This window comes from Cavia porcellus, unplaced genomic scaffold (genome assembly GCF_034190915.1).
Source record: "Cavia porcellus strain 051 isolate PalLab524CR breed Dunkin Hartley unplaced genomic scaffold, mCavPor4.1 scaffold_27, whole genome shotgun sequence".
NCBI classification, from domain to species: domain Eukaryota; kingdom Metazoa; phylum Chordata; class Mammalia; order Rodentia; family Caviidae; genus Cavia; species Cavia porcellus.
The window spans coordinates 37,369,277-37,383,968 of record NW_026947510.1 but is presented as its reverse complement, the minus strand read 5'-3'; the positions used below and the strand labels follow the sequence as shown (position 1 = coordinate 37,383,968).

The 14,692-nt window shown below is 41.0% G+C and overlaps 1 protein-coding gene across 8 annotated transcripts in view; it reads right to left on the bottom strand.

Annotated features, from left to right (window-relative positions):
• Window positions 1–14,692, bottom strand: part of Etv6 (ETS variant transcription factor 6) — a 214,068-nt gene that overhangs the window by 39,780 nt on the left and 159,596 nt on the right. For all 8 annotated transcript variants that reach the window (XM_063238241.1, XM_013153148.2, XM_013153143.2 and 5 more), the window contains one exon: window positions 6,372–6,536. In XM_063238241.1, coding sequence (XP_063094311.1) covers window positions 6,372–6,536 — 165 coding nt within the window. The remainder of the gene's footprint in view (window positions 1–6,371; window positions 6,537–14,692) is intronic.

Below are 14,692 nucleotides of genomic sequence, written 5' to 3'. Positions count from 1 at the left end.
GTCCAAAGCACCAGCCCCATGTCTACTATAATACACGCTTAATGGATGCTATCTATCCCCCTTGAGACTATTACCAGACAGGTTTCAAACATTTGGCAAAAATCTCCTTTGCTTCAATACTTTTATATTTAAAGCACATGCATATGTTTCACAAGGTCCCATTCACATGTGTGGAGTAATTCTTTTTCTATCAGTTGACAATCATTTTGTATAGGCATTTATAGTTTATGGTCATATCTTTCCACGGTCTCCCGTTCACAGTCATATAGTCAGCCTCTTGAGTCTCAGTTTTCTTGTTATCTTTTATTTTGGGGCACTCTCGTCTGCTCCCATCATGTCTTAGTTTGTCTTCCCTAAATCTGTTCTACTGGGCAGGGCTTCTCAGCTCCAGGACCACAGCGTCTCACCTTCTGGATAGTCTCTTTTGAATGTCTAAAAGGTATCATACCTTGAATGTGTCCAACACAGAAACTGTTACAAACCCAAAGGTCCTAAGTTCAGTAAGAGTTTAGTTAGGTGTTAAGGCCAGAAATCCTTAACTCTTCTCTCCATTTGCTCCACGATGCCAGCCAAACATCTGGCCCCACCTTTCTTACCTCCATCTCCTCATTACTATTCTCTGCTTAAACCCTGAACATGACCAGCAAAGCCCTACATGAGTCACTAAAAGAGTAATAAATGACTGAATGAATGGTTACAAAACTACATGGCATTCTATTCTATTTCCCTTCTTATACTTTGGGAGTGAATAAGGAATTCCTAGCTTACTATTATAAATTGAATCACTAAGGGCATTTCCCCATTATTGGATGATTTCCTTGGGATTTTTTAAAGAATGGAATTATTAGTGAATGGATATGACTGGGTTTCTTTTGCTTTGTTTTGCAGTACTGGGAATTGAACACAGAATATTTACACTGAGTTACATCCTAGCCCTTTTTTATTTTGAAACAGTCTCAAAATCAAAAATGCCCAGGCTGGCTTAAACTTGCAGTCCTCCTGCCTCGGCTTCCCAGAGCAATGATTAGCTTTAAAGTTCTTGTTATACCCTGTTTATTCTCACAATGGAGGGGTCAGCTTAGTGTCATCTGCAATGCCAGGTTCTCCATAGACAGCCTTTCCGGGGATCTTCCACAACTTCTCACTTCCCAGGCTTAGTAGGTTTAATGAAGGACTATTTGTTTCTTTTTAATGAAAAACTTTAACCTTATTAAAATTTGCATTTTTTAAGGTGATGAGTTGCTGCTTACATAAACTCATGTAGATTATCTGAAGTAACACATTTTCAAATTTGCAAGCAGTTCTGTCTTTTGCTTTTATTGAGAGATTTTAATTTGCTTCTAAACAATTCTTAAGAAAAATTAAAGCATGGCTGGCATTGGAGGGACCCTTTAAATTTGTCACAAAATTCTCCCTGCTGCATCCTTACTGCCTGTGACAGGTTCAGGATGAAGCTCTGGGTGCAGTTCGGTAGCTCTCATCATAAATTGAACAGTGAAACCATGGTGTGTCTGCAGGCCTGGGGACACTCAGCAGTGACTCAAACATGCCTACTCCTGTACTGTGACGCTGGAGATTTCAGCTCAGCTTGGTCTTAGTTTCTAAGCATCCCGTTCCATCTATTTCTATAGGTTGATTAAATTACAAGCTTTTTATTTAATATGAAGTACTTTCTGTGAGCAAAAACTACATTAGTCTTAGAAACAAATGTTTGAAATTTACTTTCCTATTTATGTCTTAGAGATCCCGAGAAAAGGGGGCAAGGTGCAAAACTGTGATTATGTTTAAGACAAGAATAGACAGATTAGAAAACAAATATAAGACAATTATCTTTAGCTGGATCTAGAATATAAGGTAAGATAAGTAATAAGCTCTTGAGAGAACAGAAATGTTGTTAAATGATTATGCGCTTTATTAAAGGAGGTGCTCAGCACTTTGTGTCTCCTGTTAGCCTAATAGCTCTGCATGACAGAAGGATCTGTTACCACCACTTCACAAATGAGTCAAGGGAAGTGCTAACAAAGTAAATGACTTTCCCTCAAGTGACTCTGCTAAGCATTTCTCTGACGTGCGGTAATGTTTAATTTTCTTGCTTTTATTTTTTGCTCGTTCAAAAATGAAGGAAGAGAAAACAGTGGACTGAGGGTGTCCTTGTAAGGGTCACACCTGCATCAGCTCCCATATTTTTAGGTCCCTTTCTGTGACCTGCATCCTCAGAGTCTCTGACTTCATTTTCACAAAGCCAGCAGACAGAGCCACTCCATCTAAACAAAACACCTACTATTGCTTAGCAGAAATTCAGGCAAAACTGTCTAAAGAACTACATGTAGAAAAAGATTAATATTTTCAGACTTTAACTCTGAAATGGAATTTTACTATATTTAAGGAATCCAAGTGAAAAACATTTCCAAAGAAAAAGGTTCTGGGGGGTCAGAAAGGGAAGGCATAATTTGCAAAATTACATTATGGTATACTAAAAGAGCAAATTTTAGTATACTAAAATTCCCACTACATTTAGGAACTCCCCAATGTCTTTTTTACAAAACTGAATTCAAAGAATTTTGAAAATATGTCTTTCTCCCCTTTAGCTCAGAGTGTAATATGAATAATTTGATAATAACTTGAGTTTCTGTTCATATAAAATAATGAATATATAAATATATCCCACCCAAATGCCATGTAATAACTCTAAATAAGAATAAATACTAGTCTATTTCCTATTAATATATTTTCTTAGCATCTCAGAGTAACCTAGTAATCAAATACCTCTCAAAATTTAAATCATCCAGAACAATTTAATGTGGCATATAGTAGCTCAAGGATTAGGTAAAATTATTCTATCCAGGTGAGGTTTTTTATAAAATGTGGATCACTTTATATTTATTTTTTAATTTTGCAAATGTTTTAAAATATGCATCTTATATCATTGGGAAATTACTCCAAAAAATACTCCATTTATCTGCACTCTTGAAATCTTCTGTTAAGCACATTTCACGTGTTCCCTGCTTTCTTGTAGTGATGGAAAAGTAACAGTCTTGACTTGGGAGTGGATAAATTTAATTTGTTCAATTGGCCAAAGAATACAGCATATGGTATTCAGAGAGCCTATGGTCTATGAACTTAAGGTATATTACTATTTCAGGTAAATATAATGCATCAATCTAGTTCTCTCCTTGCTGCACTGGAGATGAACTGTGTTAAGAGAGCAGAGTTTTGGAAAAGGTTGGGCAGGAAATGAGGCTGGGAACAAGATGGAAACATCTCTTCATGACGATGGGATAAGCCATACTTGTTTCCTTCCAGCAGTGCGGTGAGCTGTGAGAAGCTACTCTCAATTCTCCTTACGTAACAAAAAAAGATCCAAGGTGGTAGTTGTGGGGTGCTAAGTTTTACAAGATGATTAGACGGAAGAAGTACTTATTCACTGTCTGCATGGTAGGTGGCTGTAGTGTTTATTAGAAGCTTACGGGTGTTTCACAGTTGAAGCAGGACCAAACCATGAAGAGTTGAAAAGAACTCAGGGTCCACAAGGTGAATATTCCATTTTAGGCTAAAAAAATAAAATCAAAGAAAGTGATGTGATTTGCATCAGGCCAGATGTGGAATACAAAGCTTGAGACATACATCATATCAAACCACCGAAGCAGAAAGCCCATGTCAGAGGAGACAGCAGCAAATACTCCATCTGAGAAAGGAAAAGATTTTCCATGGAAACCTTGTTCTTAAGGAGAGCACCAGTGGCAATCCCCTACCTTACTACCTGTTGGATGGCCGTATCACAGGGTGGTGGTTCTCTCCTGCTCGTTCATTCTGTTCACAGCCTTAGCCAACCTTTCTCTGCATTTTCATGAGTTTTCCTGCAGTCTGTACTGGTAGGCATCACCTTGAAGCTCTGTCCATGGCTTTCTGGACAATCTGACCAATATTTATTGAGTGCCAATTAGTTAGGGCAGTTTAACAAGATGCCATCCTTGGTGCACTGAACTGTCTTCTCTAGGAGAGGAAGACAACAGAATATGATCCTGTGCATCGTGTGCATGTGTCAGGGCTGCGGCAGAAGTAGACATGGCTCTGGGATAAAAAGACAAAGGAATAGCACTTAACCTAGATTGAGGGGGGACGAGACCAGTGAAAGGTGGGAAAATTAGGGAAGTAGGGCTGGAAGTCAATCTTTCCAGAAAAATGTCCACAGGACTAGAAATGCACGGAGAGAGTCAGACAAGGCAGGGGAAGCAGGAGGGGCCAGGAGTGACAGCACACAGTGGTTCACACAGAAGACACAGCCCTATCTTGGAACTGCTCTTCAGCAAACCAGGTTATACCTCTCCTCTAACCCTCCCCTGCCCTCATCTCCCTTTTGTTTACCTTTCTGACTTTTCAAATTGAGGCTCCATTACCATAGCGCTGAGTTCCATTTGACAAAAAAAAAGGCCTCTCCTACCTACAAAACCCAGACTGCTGTATCCCTGCTTCAGTGGCTGAAGGAACACTCACAGAATGAATCTCTGCTGCCAGCACCTAAGTGTGGTCTGCAGACCTCGTGCCTGAACTAGAGTCCCAGCCTGAGCTGGCCTTCCTGCCTCCTGCCTTTTCTGTACAACAGATGGATGTTTTCATCACTGTTTAAGTATAGCAGGCTGTTGCAGTTACTCTCTGCCCTTCATGTTCCAGACCAATTCCATTCTTCCTCTAGCAAGACCTTTACTACACTGGCTTTCCCTTTCTTTGGTCTTTAGGGTCCATGCAGTCCTGTTTCTCTAATTGGTGACTTCCCTGGAGCAGAGCTATTTCCACATGGCCCACGCCAGAAAAGGGCTGAAAAAGTGGTTGGTTTCACCTGTTCACCTTTGATCAGAGAGAACCTCGATATATCAGGAGAACTGAGGTCACTGGGGAGCAAAGTCAACCAGCAAAGAAGTGGGGCACCTGAGAGATGATGCAGGGAAATTCACAAAGACCTGAGAAAATCTCACGCAGAGTCTAAGTCAAATCAAGTCCAAACACATCACTGGGTTTTCCTTTGTTTGTTTTACACAACTGGTTTCACTGGAACATGAAAGAGCTAGGGGTTTTTGCCTCTAGGCATGTAATATTGCCTCTGAATATAATACCACTTAAGTTTCCACTCTAACAGAAAAGAGAAGTGTTTTGCAGTCAATTCAAAGTGACTATTTAGGAAAGTTTCATTTACTCAGATAGTTGTTTACCCTTTTCTTATTCTGAGATTACAAAAAGAATCAAAGATTTGAAACCAAATGTTTCTGGTATGGTTGTGTCTCTGAGAAAAACTTAAAAATTAGCTACTCTGAGAGCTATAAACTTTCAAGTTTTGGTCATATCTATACTTTTGGGGGAAATGTCCCCTTTAGCGTTTCTTCCTATAAATCATCTGCTGTGATTGGAAAAAGGAGGGAGGTACTCTGCGGGCTCATCTCACCCCTGGAGTGGGGCTTTTTCCTCTGAAGGGTTAGTTTATTAATTGCTGGTGGGCCTCCAGGGGTAAGTGAGGGTTACATGCACTGAGGGACTACGCCAAGGTCTTTTGCAGGGTATCTGCCCTTTTGCCACAGAGAAAAGGGTATTTGCCCAGGTTTACAAATGAGACTCAATAGGATCAGATCTTTTGGTGCTCTGGTAACTAATCCCTCAAGACACATATCAGAGCGAAAAGTTCCCCTCTGACTTGTAGTCACCAGATAACTCCCTACCTGGTAACCGTAAGGCAGAAAATTGAGAAGCATTTTTGAAGACTTCTCTATGACTTCTCTATGTCAGCAGCACTCTCTGCAGCAAGTGCAAATGCTTATTGCAGGGCTCCAGTGTGATCTTAGGAGCCCCTATTTTGACAAATCTTAGGTGGGCCTGAGAAAATGCCTACTTTTATCTTGCAGGATTTCTAAAGCTACATTTTGTTTTGTTTTGTTTATGAGACAGCACCCTTGAACTCACTCTACAGCCCAGGCTGGCTTTGTACTCATGGCTCAGCCTCCTGAGCGCTGGGATGCAGGTGTACACCACCAAACCCAGCTGTTTTTAAAAATTCATCAGTTCCTGACCTGTACTAACTCTCAGGGAGATGAAAGGGCAGGAATGGTGTTCCCTACTTTCTCTGATGGCAGCACAACATCACTGAAGTTCCAGGGTTACCAGGTAAAAAGCGGGCAACTTCTCCTAACCTAACTCTCCACCCATATCTGGAAACCTGAAACTGGCTTAGTCAGCGGGATCTTCCTGCTGGTAAACTGTCACTGTCCCTCTGTCTGTGACGATCAGCTGTGCAGACTGCTGGTACAGGATGGGCGGTATCAAAGACCAACCACCAAGTGACTGTCCACGCTGAGTCCACAGCACCCCAGGGTGCAGGTGCTCACCTGAATGAGGAGATCGACAGCGAAAGTCCTCTTTGGTCAGCAGCAAGAGCGCTTTGCCGTTCATTTCAAACGTGTTGCTGTCAATTGGCCTTAAAGAAAACTCATTTTCAGCCCACTTGAGCCACTGGGCTACGTCATCCCTGCTCCAGTAAATTGGCTGCAAGCCTGTTGGGGAGAGAGCGAGACAGAAAGGAAGAGAAAAAAGGTCTCATCAGTTAGTCAGTTGAAACAAGGAGAAAGATCTTTAAATGATTAACAAAATCCAGTCCCTGAATCTTAATAGCCTTTAAAGTCAATTCTAAATCCTGAGTTAAAACTCTAGCCTCATAACTGCTCAAATGTGTTATACATTAATTTTTTATTTATAGGCAAAATAAAAGAGAAAAACACACTTTTCTAAAAGTGTCCAAGGATGATAGATCTGAGATTCCTGCCCTGGGGTGGCCTGAGACACACAGAATCAGAGCTGATGTGACGTAGCCCTGAGTCTTTCTGAAGTGAGAATGTTCCAGAGCTGGCCTTGACTGTCCAGAGCTGCCCAACAATGAAGTGTTCCCTGAAACTTCTTCCAGGAAGAGCAATTCACTCAGCCTCTGGGAAACCATCAGCTGGCCTCTGGGAATAAGAGGGCAAGGTAAGGATGAAAGGTCTTCAGCCTCTTAATGGACATGCTGATGTCAGACGTTCCTGGTGAGTGTGGTACTTTGACTGACTAGGACCAATACAGAATGGAGGAGGCCTAGAATGGAGCTGATGGGCGATCAGGTTGGGTTTCTGACACCACAGCTCTAAACCTACATTTTTGTTTTACTTTACCACTGTGGGAAATCTTTGATACTCCATTCAAGAAATTAGAAAAGTGTGATCACAGGAGCCATGAAGGTTCCCAAGATCTCTGTAGGGTGTCTATGTAAAATTACTTTCATAGCAATATAATAAGTATTTACCTTTGTCACTCTCATACATTCATGAGCATACCTACATGACAAGTGATACTGCGACAAGGTGAAAGAAACAGTTAAGAGAATCTAGACATTTTCTATTAAGCCAGGTATTAAGAGAGACTTGGGAAACTTGTACAACACTGCTATTCTTTGCACATTTTTTTTAAGGGGAACACATACTTTTGAGCCTGTGTCCAAAAAAGTGGGGTGGTGGTGGTGGTGGCCGAGGATTCAATATAGCTCATTGGGATTTACTGCTTTAATTCCCAGTAACACATACAAACAGCTTATTATTTTCCATTAAGCAAATGAATATTTTAAATTCTCAGTTTTAACTTACGATGTGGTAAAATTAGGTAAGACACAATCCACGTGAGCAAAAGCTTTTTGGAGTTTTCAATAACTTTCGAGAAGTGAAAAGAGTGCTGACAGCAAAACATTTAGAACCACTAGGTCGGAAGAAGGTAGATGCTCAACAGAAATCCACTCTTGAAAAGGGGGCTGGGGATTTAGCTCAGCGGCATAAGCGCCTGTCCTGCAAGCAGGCAGTCATGAGTTCAATCCCCGGTACCGATAAAAAAGTAAATAAATAAAATCAAGTGGCAAGAGTCACACAGAGCCCGGTGGATCTAGAGCGTGCCAAGAAGAGCTCCAGTCTTTCAGTGTAAGTTACTTAAGTTTAGGGAGACCCCGGAATGTGTTATAAGTGTCCTCAGGCTCAATCCTGGAAAGGATCGCCCAACACTAGGCAAGACAAAGCACAACGTGTTAGATGTGTTGGAGTGGGGACACCAGGCTCTGGTCCCCTGGAGAATGTCCGAGGCTCTGGGCCCGACTGCTGGCCACTTTCCTAGCGCAGTCTCTGCAGAATACAGTTGAGAAGGAAGGTAGCTGGCTCCCTCCAACTCTGGAAGTCCTCTCAGAACCAGTCCATCTTGTAATGGACCAATAAAGAACTATCGGCCATTGGGACAGATAGCCCTTAAGGATTTTCAAAGTTTCATATTAATTTTTTTCTTAAATAGAAAAAGTAAACAGTACTATGGAATAATGATTTGTAGTACATGACTGCCTATGTCCTTTAGAATAAAACACATACACTAAAGAATCTAAGGTTTTATTTCCTGATTCTTGATTGGGCTTATAAAAAATGGCCCCAGATACAGGCAGGCCTACCTCTTCCCAGTAACTTTCAACATACAAGGAATCATAGTAAGATGAGAGTAGGAGCAGCTAATTTCATTTCAGTGGTTTTTTGGCAGGGTCTTGCTATGTAGAGTTCAATTTGGCCTGGAACTCATGGTGATCCCTTCTGCCTCAGCCTCCCAACTGCTGGGGCTACAAATGTGCACCACCACACCCAGCAAGCAGCCTTTTTTTTTTGAGGACCAGGAATCAAACTCAGAACCTTATGCTTGCCAGGCAGGTGCTGTGCCACTGAGCTAAATCCCCAGCCTGCAGCCAATGTTTGAGCTAGTTAAAACCTTAAAGTTTACTTCCTCCTATCAGCAGTGGCAGGGAGAAGAACACAGCGACTCATTACTGTAGATGCCTGTCCTCTTCTCCCTCACATGATGAGCAGGAGTACAGTGGTCCTGAGGGGACACACGGGAGGTTCCAGGCAAGGCTGGTCCAGGAAAGCACCTGGCGGTGGCAGGACCCAGAGCAGGGGTGTTCATACAGAAACAGGGAAAAGCACAGGGCAGCTTGTGGAAGTGTGGGCGCCCAAGTGAATACAGAACCGAATCCTGCCGAGAAGGGGAAATGAAAGTTAAATGCTGAAGTTTCTGCAGGGGACACGGTGAAACAGAGGGAGGCGGTGAGAAGGGGGTGGGGGGCGCAAGTAGTAATTTGAGGTTCTGTATATTCTACAGAAGAAAATATTCGTGAGTAATCTTTTCCCTAAATACAAGAAGAGTCACATACTCCAAACAGCACTGCCCGTTAAGAACAACAGTTTCTCTTCTCACTTCCCATTAATCTCTCCCACAGCTTGGCCACAGTGGAAACCCCCTCACCAGAACTCGATGCTGCAGGCTCCACACTTGTGTACAAAAGGGACCCACCAGCGAGTTCCAGGGAATGCGGGGCAATCCCAGCAGTTTTACCAGCTCCATCAAGATGAACAAGCTACCTGCTCCAGGCCATTCAATACATTGATCAGTCACTGCTCTTGCATTAGCATAAAGAGGTGGACAGCTCACTGAGCTGGAAAGAGGTCAGATACACTTCTGTGCTGGAAGTCGGGTCCCACTGCTATTTCCTTTTTAATTCAATAGAACAAAGAGGCTGTGGTATAGAATGTGCTTTGAAATTCTAATTGGAGAAAAAGAAGCCATTTTTTTCAAACCTGGGGACTCTCTAAGGCTTGTGTGTTAAAGCTTCTAACCCCAAGTAGAATAGAGCCTAGTACCCAGAGGAGACCCTATTCTAATCCAGACCATTTAATTTACTAAATAGTCATTTAAGAAGCACTTGTGTGGTTCTAAGCACCTTGTAAATATTAGTTCATTTAACTGCATGTTCATGCATCGCATGAGACAGGAGGTTCAGATTAGGAAACCAAGGCTCCATATATTTTGGGGATTTTTCCAAGGGTGTAATAGCCCTAGAACAAGATGAGCTGAGATCAGAGTCTAGCATATACTTCTAGAATCTGTGTTCTTAGCATCACTCTGCTTACCCAAACACTCCTTAGCCAGACTCAGAATAGAGATGGTTTTCAACATGTACTGGGGATTCCAAAAAGACTTGAGTGAACTGATTCTTATGCATCCAAGACTGAGATCCTTAGAGCCTTTCTCAAGTTATCAACAAAGTAAAAAGAAATAGTAAGAAGGGAAAAAGAAAAGAAAAAAGGGATTTGTAGATCCTTGGAGGAATACATTCATAAATGGGGAGAGGAGGGAGGTGTATGTGGGACTCTGTTTTGACTGTACCTAGGAACACAGCAGCACAGGTCAAATACTCACAGCTGTTTGACCATGATGCTCAGCAGTGCTGGGTTCTGATTGTTCGTGTGATTCATAGCCACTGCTGGGACAGAAGTTGTAGAGGCAGGGTGAGGGAGGGACACATACAACTTATTTTACAGCTGCCTCTTGCAATTTTAACTCAACAAAGTTAAAGGATATAATGTTTGAGATCATTAAGAAACAGAAGGAAGGTTGGGGGAGAGAGGGAGGGAGAATGTCACACAACCTGTGACATTCATTTACTTACTAAGATCAGAATTTTTAATGCCAATTAATGTGAGGCTATTTGGGAAGAATTCTGTATGAAAGAAGTGAACTATTCTGATTTAAGAAAATTACTAAGAATTCCACTGTACTTTTTCTTCCAAGGGGAGTCAAGTCAAATTCTAGTATTACACCCTTCAATAATACATTTGCCCAGGCTCTTTAACTTCCTTGATTTTCCCAATTCGGCGTTCAAAGGGGCAGCTCACACATCAGGACATTCTGACCCTCATTTCACACTTTGAGTTATGCTTAAACATGGGTGAGAAGTGTCTGGGGAGTCAGAGCCTGGATTTTACTCCCAGATGAGCCACTAATTAACATGTGATTCTGGGCAGGCTTTTCATTGGCTCACTGGCTTCATTTGTAAAACAAGGAGCTTAGAGTCTGCATCACTGTTCCCTTTGGGCTCAATACAGTCAATATGCGCCTATTTAATTTGGATCTTATAAACCAAAGAATACACACAGGGAAGAGCTTTTCTTTTTCCTACAAAATTACTCTTTGTTCATGATCATGACCCTAAGACCTTGAGATTTTGTAACTTCCTGGAGGATCTTCTGAGTCATGGAACACAGATTAGTGCTTAAGACTATTTTATTATATTCTAAATCTCTGGAAAACTGTAAGTCAGCTTGGGCAATGATAAACACAGCAGTCTGCGAGCTGATCTACTGCATCCCCACACATTGCCTTGTGTAATTCCCACAAAGTTAATGAAATGAGAACCCTAAGTTAATTGGATTCTCATTTCAGTTAAACAGATGAGGAAACAGAGGGCTCATGGTCAGTAGATGTGGTTTGATCAATATTTGACTCAAGCTCTCTTTTTATTTGGTGGTACTAAGGGTTAAAGGTAGGACTTTATGCGTTTTTGGCAAATACTCTATTACTAAGCTGTATCTCTAGTTCCCAAGTTCAAGCACTTTGGGTATCATAACTGTTCACCAAAAACACCCTTTACCTCCAACTTTCTGTATAAATGAATTTGTTCTAGATTCTATGGCTTAAAAGACAATCGTAAAGTGTGAATGAGATACCACAAAGGTGATCTAGTCCAATCCTGATCCCACATCACTGATTAGGAAACTAACACCAAAAAAGTTAAGACTGAACTACAATCAACCTGTCCCCAAGTGCCCTGACTCTTGCCACAATGCGATCAGACGACACATGACCACTTTGTAACCCTTGACATGGTTGTAGTGGTAACCGCACTACCTTGTTCAGTCATCTCCCCTCCAGACTCACAGCAGCCTTCACTGGCCCAAACAGAACTCCTACCTGCAGTGTTCAAGCCTCTCTAATCTGCCCACCCTCTCTGGAGATGCTGTTTGGCTTCATGCCTAAACCCAGTGCAGGAACAGGACCAGCACTTTTCCTTCCTGAACAATGCAGTTCTATGGACAGAATTAGTCCACAATTATTGAGTGTTCTCACCATAATTGAGAATCTTGTCTTACAGATGAGAAAACTGTAGCACATGTCAATGGAAATGGTGGTGATGGGACTGCTGGCTCCATCATTCTTAGTCATTTTCTCTCTGTCTCTCTGTCTCATACTGGGGTCTGAACAGCACAGAGCTACATCCGCAGTCCTTTTTAAAATTTCAAGTCAAGGTTCTTGCCAAGTTGCTCAGGCTGGGCTTGAACTTGCAACTCTCCTGCCTCAGCCTCCTTGAGTACAGGGATTACACGTATGTGCCACCATGCCCAGTTCCATAGTCCCAACTCCTAATATCCATCATATTACTTCTTAAGTGGCCTAAAAACAGCAAACATGAGTGCTGTCTTTGTGCACATGAGTTATATAACTCTAATTTCTACAGGAATCCTGTAGGAACATCATTAGCACCTTTTACAAAGGAGAAAATCCTCATTTACCAAAGAGAAGTGAGTTGGCTAAAGATATAAAGCCTGGAAATGGAAGAGCAAACATTTGAAACCAGTTGATTGGAACCCAAGTCTACAGTATTAACCATCTGCCTCTCGGTCTAGGCTTACTTGGCATTTTGGCAGGACATAAAATTAAATTCATGAATTTAAAGAAAAATGTTTCCCAGAGATTAAGCATGCAGACACTGAGCACCAACAGCATAGACCTTCTATTTCTTAGCTGTGTGTCTTAGTGCAAATTCCTCAACCTCTCTGTCTCAATTGCCTTAAATGAACAATAGGAGAAAGTTTACCTATTAGTAAACAGCATTAAATTGCAGATGACATGCTTATCAAATTTTTAGGTGACATAAAATGAGTGTAAAGTAAAATTATATAAATGATAAAGATGATCTAAAAGACACAGCCCAGTGTCTAGTATAGAGAAGTCATTTAATAAATGATATGAATAATATATATATATTCTTCTTTTTTTTTGGTGCTGGGGATTGAACTCATGATCTCAAGCTTTCCAGGCAGGCGCTTAAGCCACTGAGCGAAATCCCCAGCCCCTGAATAAAATATTTTTAAAATATCTTTTTTTAACTATCATTATTACCATGATTATTTTTATAATCTCACTCTACCCTGCACATATTTACATGGTACTTGGGATCCAACTGTAAGAATTTAAGTTAACCAATATGAAATTTTATCATTCCAGCTTGCTGTAATTTCTCCAGATTTGGATCTCTTTCCTAGACCATCTATATCCCAGAGCATCATGTCATTTGCAGCTTTGTTAAGAATCGACCACTTCAACAGGGGACCGACAGAGTGCTTATCAGGTGAGGGGAGAGAAGGATACAGATCAAAGGTTTAGCACCTTCTGAGTAGAGGGGATCAATTGTTACTGCCTCTAAATACTGGGCTGATATTTGGACTACATTTTCCAAACTATCCATAAAAGCACCATCATAAACTCAATAGAATACTTTCCTGTTGTACAGAAATATAATTACTAAAACTTATACCAAGCTTATTCAGCAGGACGAGGAGGAAGACGTAAAGCAGGTGTCTGGCTTTGATGGTAACCTTTTTCCTAAGTGCCCGTTACACACTGGTATAGAAATCTGTCCTGAACTTCACTGGAAAATTCTTTCAGGTTAGCTGTTTTAGTCAATACATTCCCCACTTTCTATTCCTAATATTAGGCAAAGAACAGTAGTTCTCATAGTACCATGTCCATTTCCCACTCCCTTAAGGGTCACTGTCAGGAGTAGTTTATCTTTCACCCATGTAAGTTCTCTCCCAGGGATGATATTTATTTGGGCCAAGAGCCTTGAGGTTATATTTAAAATAATTTACATTTGCTTTTACAGTGAATGCACCCATCATGGCTTCAAGTCCCTTCTGTCAACGTGTATACTGTCTGTTTTAGTCTGTCATTTCCTTGATGAAACAGAAGGGAGAAAGGAAAGTTCAACAGTTGTGTTTGGCTTTGCAGCTGAGATGCTAGGCCACCCAACCCTGCTACTCTTACAGAACTGCCCTGCAGTGTTCATCATTCCCTGGGCATCTCCTGCAGTTCTAGCACACTCAGTTTAACATTCTAGATCTAAGAAATTCTCCTTTACATTTGTCTTTTCAGTAGGTTGGTTTTTTTCACCCTTACATACATCTTTATAAAAATCTGAGCTCATTAGACCAGTGTAAAGCAGTGGGAAGCTAAGTTGGTGTGATCTTTGTGGCAACTGAGTTGATGATGTCTTAAGAGCCTAGTAAATGTTAGCATCTGACAATCTACCTTAAAGAGATAATTCAGCATACAGAAATATCTCTCATGCATAGAGGTTCATAGCAGTGTTATTTTGAATAGTGAAAAAGTGGGAATATAAATAAAAGAGTAGAGGTTAACTAACTAATAACATCTATAATATCTACTAACACTGTAGATAACAGGGGCTGGGAATTTAGCTCAGCGGCATAAGCGCCTGCCTTATAAAGCAGGCAGTCATGAGTTCAATCCCCGGTAAAAAGGATAAAAGATAAAAAGGAAAAAGACAAAAAAAAAAAAAAAAAAAAAAAAAAAAAAACCCAAAGCATTGTAGATAACATCTATGACAGAAGATCATGTAACCAATAAAGTATTTGTAGAGTATAAATGAATATTGAAAACCAAAATACTGTATTCATACAATAATCTCAAAAATGCACAGAAAATATTATAAAGTATAAACTATTAATAGCAACTATCACTCGAT